Here is a 24,216-nt window from a genome sequence, read left to right as displayed (position 1 = left end):
CTTTGCGCCATCGGCCATTTTTGGTACCATGCTTCGGTCACACCGAGAACGACGACAGTTTTTTACGTAGTGGGCATATAATTCTGTCGCATTAAAGAAGAGAAAAGTGGTGGCGCTCTCACCGATAACACATATGTAAAGTCTGCCCGGCTCTTGGCCAATCCCCGTGAGTATGTGCCAAAGTATTAAGGTTATCATCATCATCATAAGCGGACAGGACTGTCGCAATCGGTCAAGCTGAAAGCTAAGAAACGCAGCAACCCTCGTGCTTCGAGCAACATATATAACCGCCACCGTGGTAGAATTTGTGGCTTCACAAGGCGGTTAATAGTTAACGCTACCAGCGTTTCCAGCGGGATTCTCACTTACAGTCATATACAGCACACGTGGGCGAACTGAGCCACACCAAACCAACATCTATGCCAGCTTCGTCAACACCGGGGAGCACCACTTCCGCAAGGAAGACACAGAATAAATTTGTTATTCGGAGAACGTTCACGCTAGGGCACCCATAGCAATGTAGTCAGCGCACTTTTGATCGCCATCAAGCCCGATCCGTATCGAATTTCTCAGTCGTGATTGGCTCCTTTGCGTAAGCTACGCGCGGGAGCCAATCGCAGTCGAGAATTACGATCTGTATCGCGCTTGATCGCGGTCAAAAATGTTCGCGTGACACCGGTATTATCAGCGCAGACTCTGTGACACGAAGAAAAGCTCGAGCACTTCGTCGTATGCTCTCTTGCCTGTCCTAGCTGTAATTAGAGAAGCCTGTCCTTTTACGAACGCCGCTCGCTGCGTTCTTCAACGCCGTTTCATGAATTCATGGGTGCCATAGCTGCGGACAACCCTGGATAGCACCCACGTGACTGAGTGAGTGTAGTGACTGAGGTGACCGGCTGCTTGCGGCTACTCTTCTACGAGGGCACGGCGGTAAAGCTGCGTCCTTAGTTCTGGTTCTATTCTATCGCGCAACGCTCCAAGTTGCGTTGAAACAGCATCTCACAGATTGCGCTTTTCGTGGTTGTCTCTCAAGATCTGCATGCGACTGCAGTTACCGCAAACCGGCGGCCAGCACGAGGTATACTCACAAGCCAGTGAGTACATAACTTTCGGTTCATGCTTCCATTGTAGCGCCGCATTTACTATTTTACATCACTGCACTCGTGTTGTGATTATATATCGTAGCCTTCGAAGGCAGGTATTGCGTCATCTTCTGTAGATCGCCATGATTTCCATGATTGCCCTGCTCTCGGACGTACCAGTCATTGTCCACATTACTCATGCAAATCCTGCTGGGGGACACTGCTAGTTTGCGGAGCTTCTTTTTTTTTGTTGTTGTTGTTCTTCTCGAATGACAGTAGTTGATAGGCAAGTCAGCTTTGCAGTGTTCAACACTGTGGTCCACGCCTAGCACGTGTTCATAGCTGTCAGTAAATACAATCGCAGATTTCGTTGTGCACCCATGCATCGCGGCCCAGATCCTCTTTCTTTAGTTTTTCTTTAGATTTTGTGTCCTGACGTGCTGTGCGAAACGTTTCGTGACCGCTGACCATAAGGCTGATGTATACACATGCATATTCGCAGGTACAGCTTTAGTGTCATATCCATACGCATCTTTCGTTTCGGGCGCACAGGCCGGAAGACTGTGTTCAGCATAACCTCTCGCGTGAGTGCAGAACTCTATGCATGATTTGATAGAATATATAACTTCTGCTCACTTGGTCATGTATTGAATGCGCGTTCACACATGTAATCCTTATTTGGTATACATCCACATTTTATTGCTCTGTTCTGGTCTTGAGGGGACCGTCGCTGAGGAGGCTGTAGTGCTAATATAAGTATCAGCACTTCATGGCTTCTGTGCTCAACACGACATGCCATTTTTGTGTGTGGCTATGTTTTGAGTGTATGTGTTAGGCCAGCTTAAATTTCACATAAACTTTTTATGATGCACTTTATTGGGATGTTGTATTTATACAACAAACAGTACAGGACTTCCTGAATGTGCTCCTTAACCTATTCTGTGCAGTTTGATGGCGTCGGGCGATCACGCATCCTGCGACTTGCAGCTGCACTGTTCTGCCACTGAAAGTGGCAGCCCTGCTGTTGCCAAGCAAGCTAAGAGGATTTCAAGTTCAGAGGATGCCCCTGCCACTGCACGGCCAAGTGACATCATCACAGCTGTATCGCAAAGTAACAGCACCGTAAGTGCACAACAAAGTGACACCACTACTACCGCACAGCAAAGCAACCGCACCATCACTGCAATTCAAAGTGACAGCACCACTATGACATTGCACAGCACCAATGCTTCACTCAAAAGGGATGCCCCCACCAGTACACTGGAGCTGTTAAGTCACTCTGCAATGGGCAGCAATAGTAAAAAAGCTTCCAGTAACCCCCGGCATTCTCCAAAACAGCAAAGACTGTGCCCCTCTGTAATTGCGCATAATTGTAGGGATAGCACACCACGTTCCAGACGGACAGTGAAACAGCGTTCAAGCATTGTTTGGAGATGCCTCGCGCCACAGCCTGTTCATGACACATCCTTCTCAGAGAGCAGCTCCGAGTCAACGTCCTCAGATGACTGTGCTGAGCTAAGGCGCCTGTGCCGTTCACAAGAAGATCTTACCATTAAGAACTGCCTGGAATCTGAATGGCAAGTGCCACTGTACAATCATATAGCTGCACGTTCCCCTCAGCTGCAGCACACTCCAGGATCCGAACAGCAGCTCCCATCCAGCAAACCTCTTGCTCCACATTGTCCCCATAGCTTGCCGCTTCCTCTGGAACCGAAATTGCCGCTCTATGACCCTCGCATACCACCGCCGTCTCTGGTGGCGCACTCTCCAGGGCCAGAGCCAAAGCTGCCATTCTATGACCCCCATGTTCCACCTCCCTCGCTATTGCCGACTTCTCCTTTGTCATCCACATCTGACAGCTTGGGAGCAGTGACCTCATTCGCACAGACATCGCCGATGTCATCTACACGGGACAGCTTCGGAGCAGTGCCCTCGTTTGCACAGACATCGCCGATGTCATCTACACGGGACAGCTTCGGAGCAGTGCCCTCGTTTGCACAGAATTTGCCCTCATCATCTACATGGGACAGCTTCGGAGCAGTGCCCTCGTTTGCACAGAATTCACCCTCGTCATCTACACGGGACAGCTTCGGAGCAGTGCCTTCATGTACACAGAATTCACCCTTGTCATCTACACGGGACAATGCTGAAGCAGTGCCCTCGTTTGCACAGACCTCATCCTTGCCACCTGCGCTGGAAAGCTGCAGAGCAGTGAAAGAGTTGACTCCGGTGAAGCGGATTACTGATGAAGATTGGCCACTTGTCAAAAGAAGCCGTTCCAGTCCAGAGCGGGATGACCTTGATCTGTCCACCTCTCCCACGCAAGTCTTCAGGGGCGGCCTGCAGTGGCGTGGTCCAAGCACATACAGGATGTACTGTGTGCAGCAAGATAAGGTAAGGCAATATTTGACTGCGTAGGCATTGCATGTGAATATAGTTGTTGACTGTCCCAGATTTTTTCGGATTCTCTTCGATATTATCAAGTCATGACATGGTGCTGTTGGGACAGCCATTTGTCAGGGATTCAGACCTGGTGAGATTCAGTCAGCACCAGGCATTCCTTGATTGGCCAGGTGAATCACATATCATACACAGTGCAGTGCAAACAGGACACACAAAGTGACAGAGATAGTGCACATCGCTCTCCTGGATTGGTGCATCCCTGCCTCTGTTGCCTTGTGTGTTCCATTAGCACTGTACTGTACATGATAGCATACCAACTAGCCCATCAGTCTATCCTACTGAATTACATGTGTCCAAAAAGAAAAAAAAGTGAAGTGGGAGGCCCCAAAAAACTAAACACAAGAAACACAGATTTAATCAGCACATTAATCCTTTTATTTGCCCCCTTTCCACTATACCGAATTTCTTGAGAAGGAAAGTTGACAACCAATATCAAGCGTGGTTGCTAGAAGTCGCACACAGTTTTTTTTAACTGCTGTAACACTTTTGGGCACATGCCCCATGTGCGATACTATATCTATAGCATCCGTGATAATGATGAAATGAGCATGCCATTTGAAACTGGGTGGCTGCACTTGCCACCTTACTCGTTCCTTTAAAATTTGAGGTTTATGTAAGTACCGAAGTGCTTTTGTAGGCTAAACTAGCTTATTCAAAATAGGAAGTTCACTTTAATGTGTGTTTTCCTTTTCATTGTGCTACCGGTCTTCCATTTGTCTTTTAGTAGTCTCCACTGTAAACTCATTCACGTTTCCTCACCTGTCTTGGAAAGCCAAAGGCTCAAGCATGCTTACTGCTTCAGCATTTATCTCTGGATGAATACCTTGGCCAGTATTATGCGCACCCTCTTTGTGCTGTAAATGCAATACATAAACCAAAAAAGAAAACCAATTGTGAAGGCTCTGTGCATTCTGCACACATTGTGCATTGAGTGCTGAAGATGTTTTCAGTGCATTCGAAACTTTGGTGAGTTGTGCAAAAGCAGATGAACATGCTTTAAACCATGTTTAGCTCAACTTGTCGACATAATGTGCCACTTTGAACCTTTCTACAGGTGGCCGAAGGGAAAAGATAACTTAGACAAGTGACCGTAAATTGAAATGAGAATTTCTTGTTGGAGTAGTGCACATAAAAATGCCTCTCTGTACACTCCCTTTAGCTGTAAAGCAGGTTTTCTTCGCAATATGCACGTCAGATTGCAAATAAGAAGAGGTGATTGAGTCCTGGCCGTGTGAATTATCCACTAGCAAGGATGCATGCCTTACTGTTGAGCAGCCACTTGTAGATGCTGTGTTAAGACCAGAATGTGCTAGAACGACATCTTGTGCAGTACTTGTTGGCAGAGAAAAGTAAAACTCTATAGAGTGCACTCAAATTACGCCAAGGGGACACCAGGATTGCATTCAAATTAAGCGTGGGGAAGACAATACACAACCATAGGGTGCAGTTATAACGGGTGCACACAGTTTCATTGAGGGCAGCAACATCAGCCCTGGTGTTATGCCAAGACGGAAATGCCAAAATGTTTTCGCTGTGGCACTCTCATAAGTCTACCTTAGAAACACTGAAAGTTCTCTAGAATAGTGTACTGGTAGAGCCTGATATGTTATCCATTTCAACTCTCTCTTTACAATCAACATTTTTGCTCCCAGGATGGTGACAAAGATCGGCTTGCCCTAAACATGTTCTGCTACCAGGACGAAGACACAGCAGAAGTTGTGTTCAGACCCAAGCCTACTGTTCACACTCCGCAGACCGCTGCTCCTACGCATGCTCAACGATGGCGACGACGGCTCAGTCGTTGGGCACCTGCTTCTTCTAATGCCACGCAGTCCTCAGAGGTGGCGCTTACAACAGCTCCCATTGTTCCTCTGCTCTCTAAGCCAATGCCGTACTCGCTTCCGTCAAAGGCAGGCCTTGTGGACTCGCATTGCCACCTAGACTTCATATTCAGTCGAGTGGGCCACTCCGGAACGTATGCCAAATTTCGCCTCAACCATAGAGACACTTTTCCGGACTGCTATGAAGGTTGTGTGGCGAACTTTTGCAATCCAGCAACATTCAGGCAGGTATGTTTGCACTGAAATTTACAATTGCCATATTGCCTAAATATACCAAGATTGCCACTAAGCGAACTAGTTGGTAAACCAAGCTGGAGCCCTGATTGGAACTTTCTGCCATGGTTAGATTCAACCTGATTACTTTCAAGCTGGTGTAGTTGAAGTGAAACTCATGAATGCGAGAAAGAGATGCCGCTATACCAGAAGGCTACAGAGGGAAATGGGAGATGGAACTAGCCAATGTTCGAGCTTTCCGCTATGGTTACATAGATAGCAGTTTTTCCTTATGTTAAATTTTATTCACTTCCTGTATTTCTGCAGTGCTTGTTTGTTTAACAGGAGAGTTTGATTTGTCATACCAATGGCATGAATTTCTTTGAAAGAGTGAACTTTTTTTCTCCCATGCACTATGCACCACTGTACTGCTGATTCCCGTCAATTTGCCTTGCAGCTTTTGAATAGATTGTAGCAATTGACCTCATGCTACTGAACAGTGTTAGTTGGATGTACACATCACGTTTAGTGCTGTGCTTTTTACCTTAACTGCTGCCAATGGTTAGAGTTTGGCACCTTCTTTCCTCTGATGTGGAAAGCTGATGTTGACATGGCTCAAAACTCCACATGTGAGGCAAAGCAATTTCTACAGCAGAAGGGAGTGAAAGCACTCAGTGAAATTGTTTTGGGTACTAATGCTTCTGATTGTTATTACGGAAGGATGCATAATATGTGCTTATTTGTCATTTAAAGAAAAGCATGAACTAGATGACTAGTCGCATATTGTGAAGCACAGGAGCTGCACCAGGCACAGACGACAAAGTTTAAAGGGGTCCCGAAACACATTTTGAACGTAGTAAGAAAATGTTGCCGATCTCTTAATGAGGCTCCTGTGAACATGCAAGCTAAATATTATTGCACCGCATCCAGTGGAGAACTTGTAGCCTCATATCAGAAGCAGTGAAAAGTCACTTCCTCTTGCTTCTGAAATGTCGTCATGCAGGGCCATCAAGAGCAGCTGGAGCCACAACAGCTGTTGACTGATTTCGTGATTGCGAGAATGTTAGTAATACAGTTATTGCTCATTTGAGTTAAAGAAATGAAAAGTGCATATGTCTACGATCTTAAGAAGATGCAGAAACCATTTCATCTGTGTACTGCCAGTCTAAATGTGACAGTTTCTGCATCTGCTTTGAGTGACTTCTGAGATGAAAAGCATAGAATAGATGGTGCGGCTACCGCAGGGTGCTACCACGAGCGTCTCTCTTGCGTTCAACCTTTGGTTGGAGCCGTTGGGGCATTGCTCCCTTGTCATCTCTACTGTGTAGCTTCCAGCGTGCTAGCAGCTGATGAGTCTAGTTACTACATCTGACTTCGCTTGAACCTGAAGAATTTGCAATGTTCCTGTGGCAAGGAATCCTTGAGGCGACGTAACTTAATAGTGATGTCATATTATAATTAGTTAGAAAAGTGTTTCAGGGCCCCTTTAAGTGACTCGCTTTATGTGACTACACTAAACGAAAACGTGTCCCCTTCAGTCATGAATTATAATGGACCATCAATAACTGTGCTAAAATTGCTCAATTTTATTGCAATGTGCTGCAGACTCCACTGAAACAAACTGAAGTTGGTGGGATGATGCTTCATCCATTTTGTAGTGAGTCATCATAACTAAAAGCACTAATTAAATATGAGCCTATTGCACAGTCAATCATGTTGCATATTTTCCTAAAAAATAATTGGAACTATTGGCTCCAAGCACATGCACAGGTTAAATATATTTGCTGCAAGTATTACAAAAAAGAAAAAGAAAAAAAAAAAAAAAAAACAATTCTTTCGCAGTTAATGATGGAATGTTGAACATCCCATCATACATGGTAGTACTTTCAGCAAAGTGATTGTGTGTAGCAGTACTCGGCAAATTGAAGTGAAATGGCATCACACTGAGTGGGGAGGAATGGGGGGGGGGTAATTACCTGAAGCTCAATATCAGATTTTTTTTCCTTGCCACGACTGGACAGAATATGTAAAAGCAAGTCATTTAAACAACCGCGTACTAAATGACCGAAGAGGATATGGAGGAGCTGTCGAGGCTTTCTCATCCAGCCTGCATGCAGGGGTACAGCTGTGAGCAAAAGTATATGGACTGACGACTTACGGAAACATGAATTTAATTGTAATTCATATGCAACGATTAAAATTTGCTAGTGCACCAGAAGGGTCACAATGCCAGGTTTGTACTGCAATCCTCTATTTCAAGTGACATTCATAAGTGGAGAGGAAAATCCATTTTATCGTGCACCATGTGGTACGTATGCTTTTGCTCAGGGTAGCGTAATTTGCATTTTAGGTCTCTGTCCACACTATTGAATTTAAACTAATAACGCAGCGCCACATGTGGAACAGCCTGCTGTCAGAGGATGGTGTCTGGGGTGCCTTTGGATGCCATCCTCACATGGCCAATGAGTATAACAAGGACATTGAGGAGGACCTTGTCCATGCCCTTGACCATCCCAGTGTGGTAGCTCTTGGCGAGATTGGTCTCGATTATTCACACAAGTAAGTGCCTATGCAGTGTGTGGTGTTGTGAGGCATCCGGTGAACGTGGGCAGTTGGGGAAATCACGCATGCATACATAGTGGCTGATAATATAATACCAAAAGAGAACATGAATGAAAAATATTGTTAGGGCTGTGAAGCATGCACTGGTGCCATCTGGTGTTACAATATGCAGTGAGCACTGCAGATTGATCTTGCTGCTTGAGTGTCTGTGTGGTCTGCGGCATTGTGAGGCATGGGCTAAAAATGGAACAGTTGGGGAAATTGCTTATGTATACATAATAGGCAATAATATCAAAGGAAAGCATGGGGAAAAAATTATTTGGGCTGGGAAGCGTTCACAGGTGCCATCTGGTGTTACAGTAAGCAGTCAGCACTGCAGATTGGTCTTGACTACTTGCGCAAGCTAGTGTCTGTGCAGTGTGTTTTGTGGCATTGCAAGGCATGGGGTAACGACGACCGGTTGGGGGAAGTTGCCCATCTTGTACGTTGTGACTGCAACATCAAAGGAAAGGGTGGAAATAAAACAATGGGGTTGGGAAGCATTCATAGGCGCCACGTGGTGTTACAGTGTGCTGTAAGTACATTGCTGCCATGGGAAATTCTGTCATCTCTTGTCTTCTGGTAATTATTTTTGCGTAAAGGAAAGCAAACTGCACTTGCTACACGGAAAAGTGAAAGTGTTGAGCACTCCTTTCATTTGGCACCACTGTAGGGTAAAAGGTCTGTGCTTTGGTGCTGTTATTTTTAATTGCTGCTTTCGGTTTACCTCTTTCTTAAAGAGACACTACAAGAGCAACAGTTAGTCAGCTTACGGTGTTTAAAATATTATTTATACTCTGTCTTAATTCACTTCATGGCAAAGGGCTGACTGCTATTGGAGTGCATGAAGGTGAAACTTTCCTCAAGAAGAAAGTGGTGGCGATACCTCACTACCTTCTGACGCCATTGGGTTCAAATTATTTTCTTGTATTGGGCTGTTTCAGCGTAGGAAAAGCTAATTAAACTTGCTGCATTTGGTTTCTTAAGGATGCATTGTAGGCTCTCTTTACAGATAGACAATTAACAGTACTTGAGTAGGTGCTGTTGAAGTACATGTCATCATGGCGAGTGGTTGTGGGTATTTTAGGGTGGTGTCATCGCCTGTCTTTCATTTTCGAGTCTTTTCTGCCCTGACAGGCATGGTAAGAGAGGATGCCTGGCCTCCTTGCACAATTTCGATTTGCAGAAACTTAGTTTACTAGTTGAGCCTGTATGTAACAAACATATGTAATGAGTTATCAGGTGTAAAAATGAGCTCATAACGAATATCGGATGTAACGAAGGGCATATTCGTGTATGAGGTGACTTCCTTATAATAAGGTTCGACTATACATTTAACATTCTGCTATAGCGTCTTCTTAAAAGAACACCAAAGGGATGTGTTAAGTCAGGCTAGATTGAAAGATTGGCTTTTCTAGATTGATTGATTTCTAGGTTGAAATATTAGGCTTTTCTAATGATGAATTCGTCATTCGTAAAGAAAACGGAGCTTTTGTGAACAAGAAAATGACGAAAATAAAAAATTGCAGTGGTTTTACCCTTACGGAATGCGGTACTTCTCATGTGACATCACCTACCCGAATCACAGAGAGTGGCTGTTGTGTCCTGCCACTGCAAGCCCCGCATTGCTTTCTCTGTTTGCAACCCTGAGGCAGCAACCACCCTCATCCACTCCGGGGGCCGCTGAGACTCAAGTAACTGTATTCGGTGTCCTGAACCCAAGCAAAGCTGCAGAGCGACTCACGCAAGCAGAACACCTGCAGCCATCAGTCAAGCAGTAAACTTCGTATATAGAGCTAAGTAGTTTCTAAAAGACATAACAGTGGGCGTAGAGGGAGGTTATGTGTAGATCATGTCAACTTCTCAGTTTTAGTGCAAGCAGCTCAAATTGAGGAGCAGCAGCAGCACCGTCGGCGGCAATTTTCCATTAAACAGAGTGATATATTCGTACACAGAAAACAATGATAGACTTCTAGACAAACACTCTCCTCAATCTAATTCGCCTTAATATTTTCCTTTAGTGTCCCTTTAAATAATGGCAGTATATCAAAACCAATGTCGGCTAGTGAGCTAGGTTTATACTGTTGGAGTTGCGGCAGAGGCATGTCTGCTACAGCTCGCAGCACAGTCCCATGTGCAGGCTTTCGCCTTCAAAACTCGCGCAGTATGCAAGTGGTGCCTTGACATAATGAGCGCATTTTCTCCGAGTCAAGACTGTCCTTTGTATCTCGTTGTTTTCGTGGGTCAAGGAGCAGATGACTACTGCCATCTGCATTCAAGGAAGTAGCTGACACTTTGATTGGCAGCCACTCGTGAAACGCTGGGGGAGAACCAGCCGAGCATGTTGGGTGTGAGTGGCATTGGCATATGGCCTTGAATTTGTGCTTTCCAGACGTGCTGGTGGTGTCGCACGGGTTTTCTTCAAAGCCATATAGCAGTGATGCATTCCCGGCCCATGCTGCTTGTGCAGTGTTTAAGCAATCTCCCGAATGGCAACAAACGATTGATGGCCAAAAGATAACCACATGTTCAGTGTGCCACAATGCAAAAATAGTGCAGTATCGGTGGTAATAAGCGTGCACCATTTTCCAAATGCTAAGAAATGAAGTTGTTAATAAAGTTGCTGATTGGAAGGTTGGAAGAAGTTCTATAGCGTTGCACTTTCACGATATCACCCTATAGGATGAGGAAACACTGTGGCGACACAGACAGCAGAAACTGTGTGTGCTGGCACAGCTTATCATCTCCCTGATATCTTCTTTCTTGGCACAATTAAAATAGATACCTCATCACGGTAACGCACACTTACACTAGAGTTGTCCTTTACTGGCAGATGGCCATCCGGTCATGATGTTGCGCATATTACCATCAGAGGCTAAAGCCAGCTAGTAGTAAGCAGCACTTACATGAACGAAAAACTTAGTGAATTTGGCTCCTGTTTACCTATTACGGTTAAACGGTTAAACATTCTGACCAATCATTTTATTTTACAACTAAGCCAAGACAGTAGGACATGCCTCTCATCTTGATGGCGCAGGACGATTATTTTATGGAGCAGCTTGACTGTGGGCGTTAGCGGTGCTCAACCACGAGCAGCCTCATGCTCAACATTGGATTAACTGCCAGTTGCCTTCTCTCGAACATTACAGATATCCGAAAACATGACAAAAAATTATACTGATATTTACAGCAACGGTTCCGTCACAAACTTCAATCTTTATCATATGTGGCTAGCTGTTTACCGCGCCTGTTATTAGCAAGCAAAGAGGCTCAGCATAAACTGTATGGTGCTCTTGGGTTCCTTAATTCCGCGAGGTAGGACGTGGCTGGCGTTCAATACAATCTCCCATTCCTGAGGCACCTTTGTGCTTATTTAGCATGGCCAAGGATTGCGCTGAGCGACACTGACTACTCATAAGCTGCCTGCTTCTCGAGACCTGTGTTTCTTTGGTCCTTCTCCATCTCCATCCTTGCTGTGTTGAATTTCCACCGCACCACCTGTAGGTGCTGGAAAGTGCAAATAGCATTGCGAAGTGAATGTCGTTCTTTGGAACTTGTATTCAGGTGTCCCGTGCTAGTGCATCGTAGCTTTGATGGGCCTGAAGGTTTAGATGCGGTAATAAAGTGCTCGGAAAGGAAAGCATTAAGTCATTCTCTGGCTTGCTCATTCATTTGATGTCTTGAAACACTAGGCAATCTAGAAAATGACAGCGTGTCTGGGGCCGCTCGGGGCCCTACCAGCCCAATGCACATCGGTGTCTGCAACAATTCGCGCAATGCTTCGCATCACGTAGATGTCAACTATAGGTGAGTCTTGCCAAACTTTTTCAGGTGAAAGCCTTTCTAGGCTCATGTTGAAGTTTGTGTCAGCAGACCTGGGTGCCGGAGTGTTCGCCGAAGCATCATTTCGCCATATGAAGACAGATTAAAGAATGAAAAATGATTGATAGTGACAGTTAGTTATTGATAACATTATAATAGAGATTGGTAGAGGTTACTAGTGACTAGTAATGACTACTAATGACTTTGAAATGACCAATATGTCTAACGATGCCTTGTAATGACTACAATTGATTAGAAATGACCATAAACACCTAGTAACGAGTAGTAATGACTAAAATGACTACTAATGACCTGTAATAACTATGAAATGACCATTGTGTCTAACGGCAGCTTGTAATGACCACAATTGATTACAAATGACTAAAAATGCTTAGTAGTGAGCAGTAATGACTAATAATGACTTGTAGTGACTATGAAATGACCAATATGTCTAACGACTGCAATTGATTAAAAATGATTAAATATGCTTAGTAATAACCAGTAATGACTAATAATGACTGAAGTGACCTTTAATGACTACGATATGACCAACATGTCTAGATGGCTTGTAATGACCACAATTGATTACAAATGACTAAAAATGCTTAGTAGTGAACACTAACGACTAAAAGAAAGAAGAGAAAGAGGCGAATGATAAGAGGAGAGAGAGGAGGCTTTCGCCGTTCACCTCTTAAGAGAGATCTTAAGAGGCCCTGTCATTTTTGTAGGAACCAGTGCAATCACGGAGTCCAAAAGGAGGTCTTCCGGAGGCAGCTGCAGTTGGCCCTCAACCGTAGGCTGCCACTCGTGATTCACTCGCGGGACTCCACTGCAGACACCATCCAGATCCTCCAGGAGGTGGGCTGTCTGCAGTTCACCTGCACACCATCTTAAACATGAAATGCTTCAATTCATTCTGCACGGTAGCACAAGGAAATCTGCAATCCGGTGAAAACCATTGTGAGCTGATTTATAATCCGTGGAAACGTTGATAGATTCCTCTACAAGTTATGCTTACTATGCAGCGACCATAAAAACTAAGGTGGGGGCCACTGCTGTGCTGCCAAACTGGTGCCACTTTGGCGAGATGTAGCTGTCCGGTTTTCACGCTGTGGGTTTCATAATTATGGACGCCACCTGCCGTGGTGGCGTAGCGGCTTTGGCGTTGCGCTGCCAAGCCCGAGGGCGAGGGATCAAATCGTGGCCACAGCGGCTGCATTTTGGTGAGGGCGAAGTGTAAATACAACCGCTTACTGTGGATTGGGTGGTCAAAATTAATCTGGAGTCCCCCACTACGGCATGCCTCATAATATATCCTGGTCTTGGCATGTAAAACCACAGAATTTAACAATTGCACACTCCAACTAGCCCAGTTGCAAACCATGTCGTGGTTCTTTCCTGTCCATATGGCTAAGTGCCTTTTCTTTCCCTTCGAGTAAAGCATTCTTTGTCTTTGTCTTCCCCCTTCCTTTTGCGGGTGCTGACTGGCGACCAAAATGCATACTGAGTGCAGATGAGAGATAGAGGCTCAAAAGGAGCGTGATGTGGAGCAGGAACGTTTTCAATGCGCAGTATTGAATGAGCGATGGAAATGGACTGTGGTAATTGTTTGCAGCTTCAAATCAGTGCTTTGAGAATCATTTCACACTAGTTAAGTGTGGCTTGGTGTGTAGTGCATGCCATAAACTCTGGTTTCTGTCAGACATGTCTGCATTGTATGAGCGCCACAAGTCTACGTTGAGTTAGGCATTTCCAGTGAAAACTTGTCCACCTTTGCTGCATGCTTTGTTCTTACGAATAGTCAGTAAACAAGAAAACGCATTCTTTCACAAACACTGAAGAAAGCTTCACTTAATGGCCAACCATAGCGACATTTCACTTTGAATTGGTTTTAATTGATAAGTGTATACAGTAGAACCTTGTTGATACGTTTCCGATATGCATGTTTTCCCGGTGCCAGCATTCGCAATTGAGAATATAAAGAATGACCCGATAAAGTTACGCTCATTCAATTGTATCAATCAATTGTATCAATTGTATGATACGTTTTCCGGCCACTAAATCCCATGTGAACAAGAAAATGTGCGAGCCGCGCATGATCAAGAACAGTATATAGCTGCCCACCGTGGCAGCTTCACCGCAATACTCACCCGACTGTCTCACGTGAAAACACCGGCATACACTCAGTTTCTCATTTCGGTACCAGCAAATCTTCTCCGGGGTCGTTGCAGGCCATTTGCATTCATGGCCATCACTGCCAAATGCGATAAGCATCTTTGCCTGTCTGTTGCACAGTGCGTGATGTCATCGGAAGCATAGTGCGCGCACTATAACCGAAACGTGCTGCCGCTTCCTGCAGCTGACTGCGATCGTATGCGTTTTCTGCCGCTACATCCCATGTGAACAAGAAAAGTCAGGAGGTGTGCGCGATTGAGAACGGTATATAGCCACCCGTCTCACGTGAGAACGACGGCGTGCACAGTTCCTTATTCCGGTACTAGCAAATCTATGCCCGGGCCATTGTTCGCCACATTCACAGCTATCACTGCCAAGCCTATTGCAATACGCATATTCACCTATCTGTTTTACAGTGCGTGGTGCATGGTGACATTGGTAGCGTACTGCACGCTTTTGGAAGGCGATAATCCAAACACGCCGCCATTCCCTGCTGCAGATGGTGCAATGTGGGCATTACATTTCGCATCGGTGGCATCCAGCGTCGCCCACCAGCTCTATTTCGTTTTGGTTTCCCGTTGCCCTCTTAAAACATTGCGCAATAGGAAAACAACAGAATGCGTCTCAGGCCACCAGAGCACCACCAGCTCGAAGCACGTCAATGTCGTGTGCTGCAACGATCCGCACTACCCTTTGCATTACGTAAATGTCAACAACAGTTCATTCTGTCAAATTTCTTTTTGTTACTTTGGATCGTACGTTTACCCAATGAGTACATTTCCTTGTATATTTTTCCAGAACGTATTAACTAGTTTCTACTGTATTATTGAAACAGTCTCGCAAAGCTGCAGGGCTTGTTATTCCGAAATTTTCTTGTTATCAACTTTTAAGCAGCAGATGTTGCATGCACCTGTGTCATGACACTACTTGGCTCGTGATAAAAAATAAAAAACAATGATGACACATCTGTCACCGGGAGAAACAAGACTACTTGTAGACAAGCAAACACTGGATGCAAGGAAAAAAAATTAACCCTCCAAGATAAGGAAGCAAGGACACAATATGGAGACAAGTCATGTAGAAAGTCTAGAAAGCTACTAAGAAACAGCCAGCACGTTAGCGGAAGTAGCGAGTTGAATAAGTCATGTAGAAAAAACTTAGACAGTCGACACTGGTTTAGTACTCATCAGGTAGCGCTGATTGACGCTGCTGTGGAGACGGTCACAGTGGAGAAAAGCAACAGCCTTACACCCTTGTGGTGTTTGCCAGCCGGAGCTCGGGCATGGCGCTGGAGACGCAGGGCCACTTGGGTCGGATGCTCTTCCGATGTTTGCCAACTACAGGCTGCAGGAAGAATTTGGACGTGGTGTCCATCCCAGGCGGGAGTCTGGAGCAGCCTTGGGTCAGGAATTCGACTGGCACCATCATCTCCATCTCCTCCACATTTGCCATGCTGACCGTCTCCCTCCGAACTTCCTCCATGTGTCCTCGCTCCTGCTCCCTTTTTTTTTTTTTCTTGCAGCATGTGAAACAGCGTCGATGCGCTGTTGGCGCTCATCTTGCTACGTCGTCATTGTTGCCCATTTGTTTGCACACTGTGTTGCACTTCTGAACTCCGCGCGCATCATCACAACCTGGTGTTTAGCCGACACAGTAGACTTATGCTAATTTGACACTGGGTAATTAAATTTCTTGGGTCATTCTATCCCGATCAAAGGTCCTGGCCAGTGCTCATACATTTCTATGGGCTCAAACCTTTATTTTGATCGTAAAATTGGCCTTCGCTGGATAATTCAAACTCGACTGGTCAGCATGTTACTGCCTGACCCCTCTGGCTATGCCAATAGTGCCCCCTGTAGTGGCTATGTCTGTCTCTGTGTAGCTTAGGGGACCATGAATGCATAGAACACATCCTCTCTCGTCGAAAACACATCTTTTCGTCCTGTCCTAGGAAGAGATTCAAGTGAGAATGGTAGCTGAGAATGGATGTTTGCGGTTTTTACACGGTTCTAATTACCCAAACTTTTTTTTCCCCAGTGTGGGAAATTGCCTGCACGTTACAAACGGATACGAAACCAAAATCGCATTCGTGGCATTCGCAACATCCTACCATCAAGCCTAGCCAGCGTCATCGCCAAGGGTATCACAAGATGACGAAAGATGAAGGTTAGCATGAGGAAGATGATGCGCTGCTTTCAGCTTTTGTTTACCAAAGCCGAGTTATTTTATGCGCTAACTTAGCAGCAACGAGTCATGTCACACGCTTTTGGCATTACAGAGAATGGGAGGACGAACTAGCAAAGTGATTAGTCTAGGCTTGGGCCACCATCCTGCTTGTAATTGGTGTGGATTTGTTTCGTAAATCCAGAATATCAAACGTGTAATGGATAATGTGGAGGATGTTGTTCTTCATAGACGGTGATAAAATGCTTTCCAAGACTGATTGTGATGGACATTAAGTGTAAATAAATTTCTATTCTGTGAACATAAAGTTAGCTAGTTTCATTGTTTTCTCATTGTGAGAGTCAGAGGCACGATACATTTTTCTTGCTGAATATGGCATATGGGTCAAGTATTTACTTTTTTTAGGCGCTTTAATATCATATCTATGTTACTTTTCTACTTTACACACACAGAAATTGGCCGTGCATTTGATTTAGGCGTCTTTGAATCGGCCAAATGGCTGCCAAATAAATCTGCAGTGTGTTTCGTTCATTTTTCTGCCTCTTGTTTAAATCGACTCGCCAAATAATGCGATTAATTTCATCAATCCCTACAACGTCGAATTAATGGAAGTCTACTGTATGACACAAATCACTGTACATTGCGCACTGCTGTGGGTGCCAACTAACTTCGCCGATCGCTACGCAAATTTTTTGATGAACGTAAGGCTCTCGCCACTGGCACCAGGCTTGTCCATCTGGGGTGTAATAATACGGGTGTCACGCAGTGCATTTTCAAGCGCGAGCAAGCCTAATCGGAATGGAATTTCTCGACAGCGATTCACACCCTTGCATAGCTTGAGCAAAGGAGCCAGTTGTCATGGAAAAATTCAATCCCGATATGGCTCGGTTGCAATCAAAAATGCCCTGTGGGACGTCCATATTGTCTCTTCCGTCCGTGCTCTTTTTCTTCCCTTTTCACTGCTACCCTTGCCCAAACCAATTCACCACAGTCTTCTAAGGGCCAAAAAAGTGAATAAAGATGTTTAGTCAAAGAACCTTTTAAGATTTTCACCACGCCTAATCGCAGAGGTAATGCTGTGGTGCTAGCAGCTATTGTTCTCAAATTTCTGGTTAGGTTCTGAACCATTTCGAGTAAGTGATAATGGTGGCATCTTGCTTTTTTCTTTTCCCAGTTTGGTACGGAAAATGTCCATTTTGCCACCTTTTTGTTGTGCATCCACTCGTACAACTAGATGTACAGTTTTAAATGTGAGCTGCTCTATATCTATGCTACTTCAAGGTCGGCTTTTGTTGCAGTTGGGCTTTAAAACCTGTCATGCCCAAATGTTGTTCCACATCAAGACAAATTACTTCATTTTTATTTCCGGCGCATTTGTAAATAAAAGAAAAAGCAAATTAAATGTCATTTGAGTAAGAACCTAATTATTTAGAGTTACCCACATCTGTAAACTTGCTTCAGCGTGTAAAAACTGCTGCTATAGGCTGTGGCCTTAAGTTTGATTAAGCTATCATATACAGCATAGCATAAAATGGTGTGTCAAGCATTACAGGGTAAAACTGATTCCTGCAGTGTACGAGACCTGCATAATCTGTCTCTCTCTCTCTCTCTTGCACTTTGCTGCAGCGGGTGCCAAGAGACTATCTCATTCATCGTCACTGCTTCACGGGAGGCTGGAAAGAGGCGCAGGAGTGGCTTGATGCATTCCCCAATCTGTGCCTGGGCCTCACGCCGCTCGTGAGCTTCGACCGAGTGGGCCCGCTCACCGAGGTTGCCCGCAAGATTCCCCTCGACCGTTTGCTGATAGAGACGGACTCGCCTTACTTCCTTCCAAAAGAAGTATGTGTGCTGTATTGTTTTATTTATTTATTCACAGTGCCCTCAGAGTAAAGACAGATTGTAGAGGGGAGGGAGGGGGCTACATAGATAAAATTTTGAAAAACATATATAGAAAAGCACATCACCAGCATGTGCACAGGTAATTGAAACCCTTGAAAAACCTTGAAGTTGAAAAGTAAATTTTCAAGGCTCTTGAAGGTCCTAAAATTCTTTTTTTCCATTGAAAACCCATTCATTCCTTGGGTAATACAGTCTTACATCAATTTCGTGACCAGCTTGCAATGGCGAATCAGTGTGCACCCAGCAAACTCCCCATTTTAAGAACACTGGTACAGTAAAACTAAAAAAAAAAAAAAGAATGCAGCAGATCCACTGAGTTGGAATCTATATATAGCGAAGTTTTGTGTGAGTGCATGAAGAGTGAAAACAGAGTGCAGACACACGCGTGCACGGGTGGGCGGGCGCATACATTATACCGAGCTTTTTGCCAAGTGGAGTGGCTGACTCGCAGCGAGTACAAGAGACGCCTTGAATGCATCATGGTTTCAGAGGCACCGCGTGCATTCGTACGTATCCCAATTCGAATGCTTTATATCCGCAAGGAACATTTACTTCCTTATTACCATGCAGCAGCGGATGCGCGAAGGTGAGCTTTCAAGTTCTTCTTTTTCTTCCCCCCCCCACGGCTGGCACAGCCGCTGCTGCGGATGCACGAAGACCAGCGCCATCTGGTGGTGATCCGAGGAACCCAGCAGTAGTGATGTGCCCCTCCTGCGCTGCGATTATTTGGCCTACTCGGCCTACCATTTCGTAAACCCTTCATGATTTCAGAACATTGTTATATTGAAGTTTGTTTGTCGATGTTTAGCTGTACGCAGGTATATGTACATACAGTTAAACCTCGATATAACATACTTCAGTATAACAAATCTCTCAATATAACGAAGCATTGAAGTTTTTATGAGTAGCTGTCCATAGAACACCATGTATATTAAACCTCTATGCAACAAAATGTGTTAATAGACGATTTCAATGAAGAAATTTAACTGCCACCACAAAAGAATACCGAGACAATAAATGAACACTTATGCGAACACAGATGGTCGAGCAGTTGAATTTCAAGCGACTGCTGAAGCATAGCAGTGTCACGTTCCGTGTAAAGTCCAAGTGCAATACGATCCTATTGCGTCCCACGCACTGTGTGCTTTATAATCTATTTCACAAACTGCTTGCAGCACTGCCGAAGGTACGAGACGTACACAGGCAATATCCTTGCACAGCGGTATATAGTTCTGGGTGTAACTGGCTGATTGTTGGCTACGCTAGAGAGACTTATTTTTGCTCGCCCGCATCATATGGTACAGCACTATGTAACATGTTAGAACCTAGAATTATATACCAAGAATTTTTTTCATATACCAAGAAACCAAGAATTACTGTGGCAGCTACCGCCTGTAACTGTAATAGCCACCCTAACCATGGCAACATGGCAGCGCCCATACAGTGCCAACCACCCACTTCTATTTGAATTTGCGCTTGTTACTGGCTCTCCACCCTGTCAGCAAGACACAAGTGGCAAAATCCCATCATCGCTAAGTCTTATCTTAAACTGAGATCATATCATTAGGTATTTTTGTCATAATTAATGAGATAGGCCATTTGTTTTCACACTGCTAGGACTACGGACACGGCACCGGGCCATTAAACTGATTTAGTTTCTAGTTAGGAGGTGACGCCACAGCATTAGCATTGGTGATGCGTTGACGATGCGAAACGCTATAAAGGCCTACTTGTTCACTCCATCATTAATTTACTACCCTGCTCTAGCATGGTAAGTGATCACGGTAGCGAGCAAATGCCAAATAGCCGTCAAGCAGATGCTGTGACGAAGGTGAACATTTCTAAGGACATTCATCCATACTACTTGCTAAGGAGTCTGCAAGGTAACTGAACGAAAGCGTACAGATAAAGCGAAGCCTTGCTGTCATATGCATGTAAATGCAGCTTATGGTTATGGCGTCAAAATATTTTTTGCGTCAAAACATTTTTTGCATCAATCCACCAACCATGGAGCTTGTAACAGGATGGCAAGCAGACGCTGAGCAGACGACACAGCGCCGACGAGCACATCTTGAGAATTCGGCCTTCCTATTGGCTAAGAATTCATGTAGCTTCCACATTGCTGCAACCAGCTTGCGAGATGGAGTATAGGCGTGAATAAAAGTGTGCGAGGGTGAGCCCAGAAGGATGGTGGCTTAATGAGTGCCATCATCCCACGTGAGCAAGGGGAAGGGGAGCACAGCTCGCGATAACGCGATCAAGCATGTGAGAGGGTTGGTGGGAGTAAGCAGCAGGTTAGTGCACGTCTGCTCATCTAGTGCATGGCTATCGGCGTGATCGGACGCATATGCAGCCCGCACGCCGTTTTAGAGGTAATCTGCCGCATGTGCATAAAGTGGGGGAGCCGAGATGGCATGGCATCGTGTGCTGTCTTCCCGAAGTTTAGTGTTGGAGGTTGTGTAACCTCGAGTTTTGGAGGCGCGTTAATGCGAGAGGCAGGCAAAGCATTTTCTCCCCGCTGCCGGTGCTTTTTGGGATGGCGCAGTCCTACTGCGGGCCATGTTATCAGCTGTGGGAGCGGAGTGGACGTGAAAGCATGGCTGGCTTTGCTGTGTACCACCAATGTGACGATATCATCAACACAGCATGAAACCCTGTCTTCTTCACGGACTCTCAAATTCAAAGATTTGATTTTTTTTTCTTTATTCAAATTTATTTTTGCCACTTCCTGATAATTCGGAGTATTGTGCCCCTCTCCCTCTTCCATTTAAATACAATTCATCAGTGACTGTACTTATTTGCATAAAGGATCAAATTTAAATGTAACGAAATTTGGTACAATGAAGAAAATTGCCACTTTTACCGACTTCGTAATATCGAGGTTTAACTGTATATACTTGTGTACACAAAGCATACAATGCACAATATATACAGCAGTACCTGGTTGATATGATCCTGTATCGTATGAGTTCGTGGTGCCAATGTTCACACTCGAGATCGCGGAAAATGATTACCTGCCGTGGTTGCTCAGAGGCTATGGTGTTGGGCTGCTGAGCACGAGGTCGCGGGATCGAATCCCGGCCACAGGTGGTCGAATTTCCGGAGTCCCCTCACTACGCCGTGCCTCATAATCAGAAAGTGGTTTTGGCACGTAAAACCCCATATTTCTTTTATTAGAAAATGACCGAGTACAGTAAAGCTTCTTTTTTACTGGTTAATACTGTAACAAGCATGTGATGCCCCCTCGGGCATAATCTTCATTGGCCCGCCAGGCTTGGTAGGCAACATTGGTCACCGCACCGCAAAAAACACCGACGAAGAACACAGCTGCTCGGCAGTCAGTCATCATTCATCACCATCACGCTGCGGAGCGTCTGTCTAACGGAGGGTGCCTCGAGCCCTCCCTTGTTCACGAACCCAGTTGGATCGTGACAAATACCGTATGTCCGCGATTCTAAGCACCCCCTCATTCTAAGCAACCCCACCATTTCCGAAAAAAAATTTGGAGAGGAAGTTTGCGTGCGAATTTTAAGCTGCGAGAAACAGCTTGTAGCCAAGGCTGCCAAATGCGCTTGCTCACTCTGTCGGAGCTGGAGCCATCAGAGTCCCAAGGTGGCCGTGGCGTCAATGGCGCGATCTCTGGCTTCTTGTACACGGCCGCCTGGATTGGCTGATCCAGGCAACCATGTCTTGCATTGCTGTGTTCCGACACTGCATGAGAGGTGGCGGCACAGAATGCCAAAAACTAAGCCTCTCGCCAAAATCTGCCAAAAAGTGGCCCCGGTGACTCTATCAGCGTGTTGTTAGCAGGGCCTGGAATCGGTGGCACTTGACAAGTTTTGCGGGCATTGCGGGCGCGGTTTGCTTTGCGAACCCACACAAGCGGTGCGTTCATTAAAATTTTTCTAATCTAAGCACCCTCCCCCCTCACTTTGCGCATCACATTCCTGCAAAAAAAAGGGGTTGCTTAGAATCGTGTAAATGCGGTATGTTCCCAGAAAACACGTTCCTTCCACTCCAGTGTTCAGTACGTGGCCAAACTGGAATCGCATGACACGTTTTCCAGCCACTAGATCCCATTTGAAGAAGAAAAGGCGCGAGGTATGCATGGTCGAGAGGAGGAAGTGCCTGCCCTGGCAGCTTCCCCACAGTTCTCGCTTGCCCATGTCACTGAAAATGTTGGCGTGCACTCAGTTTTCTCTTCCGGTACGGGCAAATCCCCTTGGGGAATCATTGCCATTTCCTTCCTCCATGGTCGTCACACGTCACATTCACAGCTATCGCCACCAAGCTTATTAATCATCTTCACTTATCTGACAGCACGTGTGCTGTAGTGCCATTTGATGTGTGCTGCACGGTTTTAATGGCATTAATCGAAATGCTGCAGGTGGCATAAAGTGAGTGTCACGTTTCGCTCTGGTGGCATCGTATTCTGGTGTCACCCACTAGCTCGATTTTGTTTCCTGTCGCTGTCTTAGAACACTACCTAATAAGAAAAGAATGCCAGGCCTGTTCTAAACATGCAGCACAGTCGCAGCGTAAGTTGCAGGAGCCGCCTCCTCGTAGCTTGTCTTAAACTGTTTGAGGATGCCTGCTGCAACCAGTGATCATGGAAGTAAGTGCAATGTGTACACATATATTGTGATAGTGAGATATGCTTTGTGATGGTAAAAATATGTTGCGTAGGACCTGCAGTGTGTACTTCCTGCACCACTAGAAACTGTGTGCAGCGACAGGTGATATGAACATTTCAGTGTCCCGTCGTGGTCACAGTGTGTAGTTCAATGGGTACCCAGTCGGGGCAGACCGGGCTCCCAAGTATATTTCGCAACAGTGCCACCTTCAGCAGTGCCAGTCTTCCCATTGGCATCGCTGTCGAAAGTGAGACACCATTTTGGTGTGGCTGAAAAAAATGCAAACTGAGAGGGCAAGCGCCGGGCTGCTCCAAAATCAGTCTGTCTGCATCAGTCTGCTCCAGAATTAAGTTTTGTCTGCTCCAAAAGATAGCTACGAAATGACTTTGAGCATTCCCAACCCTGGAATAGTCAGTAGTAGCGTACCTGCCAACCTGTGAACATGAAAATTCGAAAAAGAAATCTCGTGAACATGGCAGGTGGTGGGAAGTGGGGGATATAGCATGCACCCATAGGCACCATCACACAAGCAGCAACAAACTTGCAGCAGGAGGTCAAGCAACACAGTGTTTTTAGATCACAGTGACTTTGCCAAAAAAGTCACTTGCAAGTACTCTCAGATTCCTGTGGCACCTTCCAAAGCCACAAGAGGGTGGCAGCATCACAATATTTTTTTTGTGTACATTTTGTTGTAATGTTGTGCAGGCTTCCCCGCCTGTTCTAAGGGCCTTAAAAATTTTCTTGAACTTTACTTCCGTTAAACTTATCTCAGCATTAGTAAAATCATACAGCGAGTTGAAATTCTTGAACTAACGAAAATTTGGGGAAAGTTAGCAGTTATGGTAGTCGTAACTCCATGGCTGCAGAGTATGACTGTACCAGTTATTGCTTCCTTCAGCGCTACGTATGATAAGCCAGCAGTTTCTTCTGCTTGCAGTGATGCTTTCTATAGCTGGAATGAATGAATAGGTTGCTCTAAATAAAAAAAAGTGTGGTTTTCAATGGAGGAAATTGTCAAGTGAATGCAGTTCATGAAAGAATGACCTGTGGTAGAGCTGAACCTTGTTACGACGAAGTCGTATTCCGTGCAAAAATACCTTCGTTATATCCTGTATTTATTTCCAGCTTATCTTGGTCCAGCTTATCTTCGCTACAAGCTGACATCAGCAAGAATTAGATTTACCTCGTCATATCTGTTAACCCTTTAAGGGTGAAACATATATATACGTGAAAAAATGTTTATTTTCCATCTAATTGTGGAAAATACATTGAGAATAAATGTAATAAACGAAAATAAAGAAA

General features: G+C 45.2%; 1 protein-coding gene across 6 annotated transcripts in view; it reads left to right on the top strand.

Moving 5' to 3' along the window:
* Nucleotides 1-594: 594 nt before the first annotated feature.
* Nucleotides 595-24,216, top strand: part of LOC126522881 (uncharacterized) — a 27,232-nt gene continuing 3,610 nt past the window's right edge. Inside the window, exons 1-7 of one of the 6 annotated variants that reach the window (XM_055066604.2) lie at nt 883-1,094; nt 1,585-1,666; nt 2,030-3,476; nt 5,198-5,614; nt 7,989-8,158; nt 12,751-12,880; nt 18,008-18,220. In XM_055066604.2, the coding sequence (XP_054922579.2) occupies nt 2,034-3,476; nt 5,198-5,614; nt 7,989-8,158; nt 12,751-12,880; nt 18,008-18,220 (2,373 nt within the window). In that variant the 5' untranslated portion in view covers nt 883-1,094; nt 1,585-1,666; nt 2,030-2,033. The other 5 variants (XM_055066607.2, XM_055066605.2, XM_055066606.2 and 2 more) reach the window with 5 other exon arrangements.

This window comes from Dermacentor andersoni, chromosome 6 (genome assembly GCF_023375885.2).
Source record: "Dermacentor andersoni chromosome 6, qqDerAnde1_hic_scaffold, whole genome shotgun sequence".
NCBI lineage: Eukaryota > Metazoa > Arthropoda > Arachnida > Ixodida > Ixodidae > Dermacentor > Dermacentor andersoni.
Note: the sequence above shows the minus strand (reverse complement) of the source record. Positions and strands in the feature narration are given on the sequence as shown.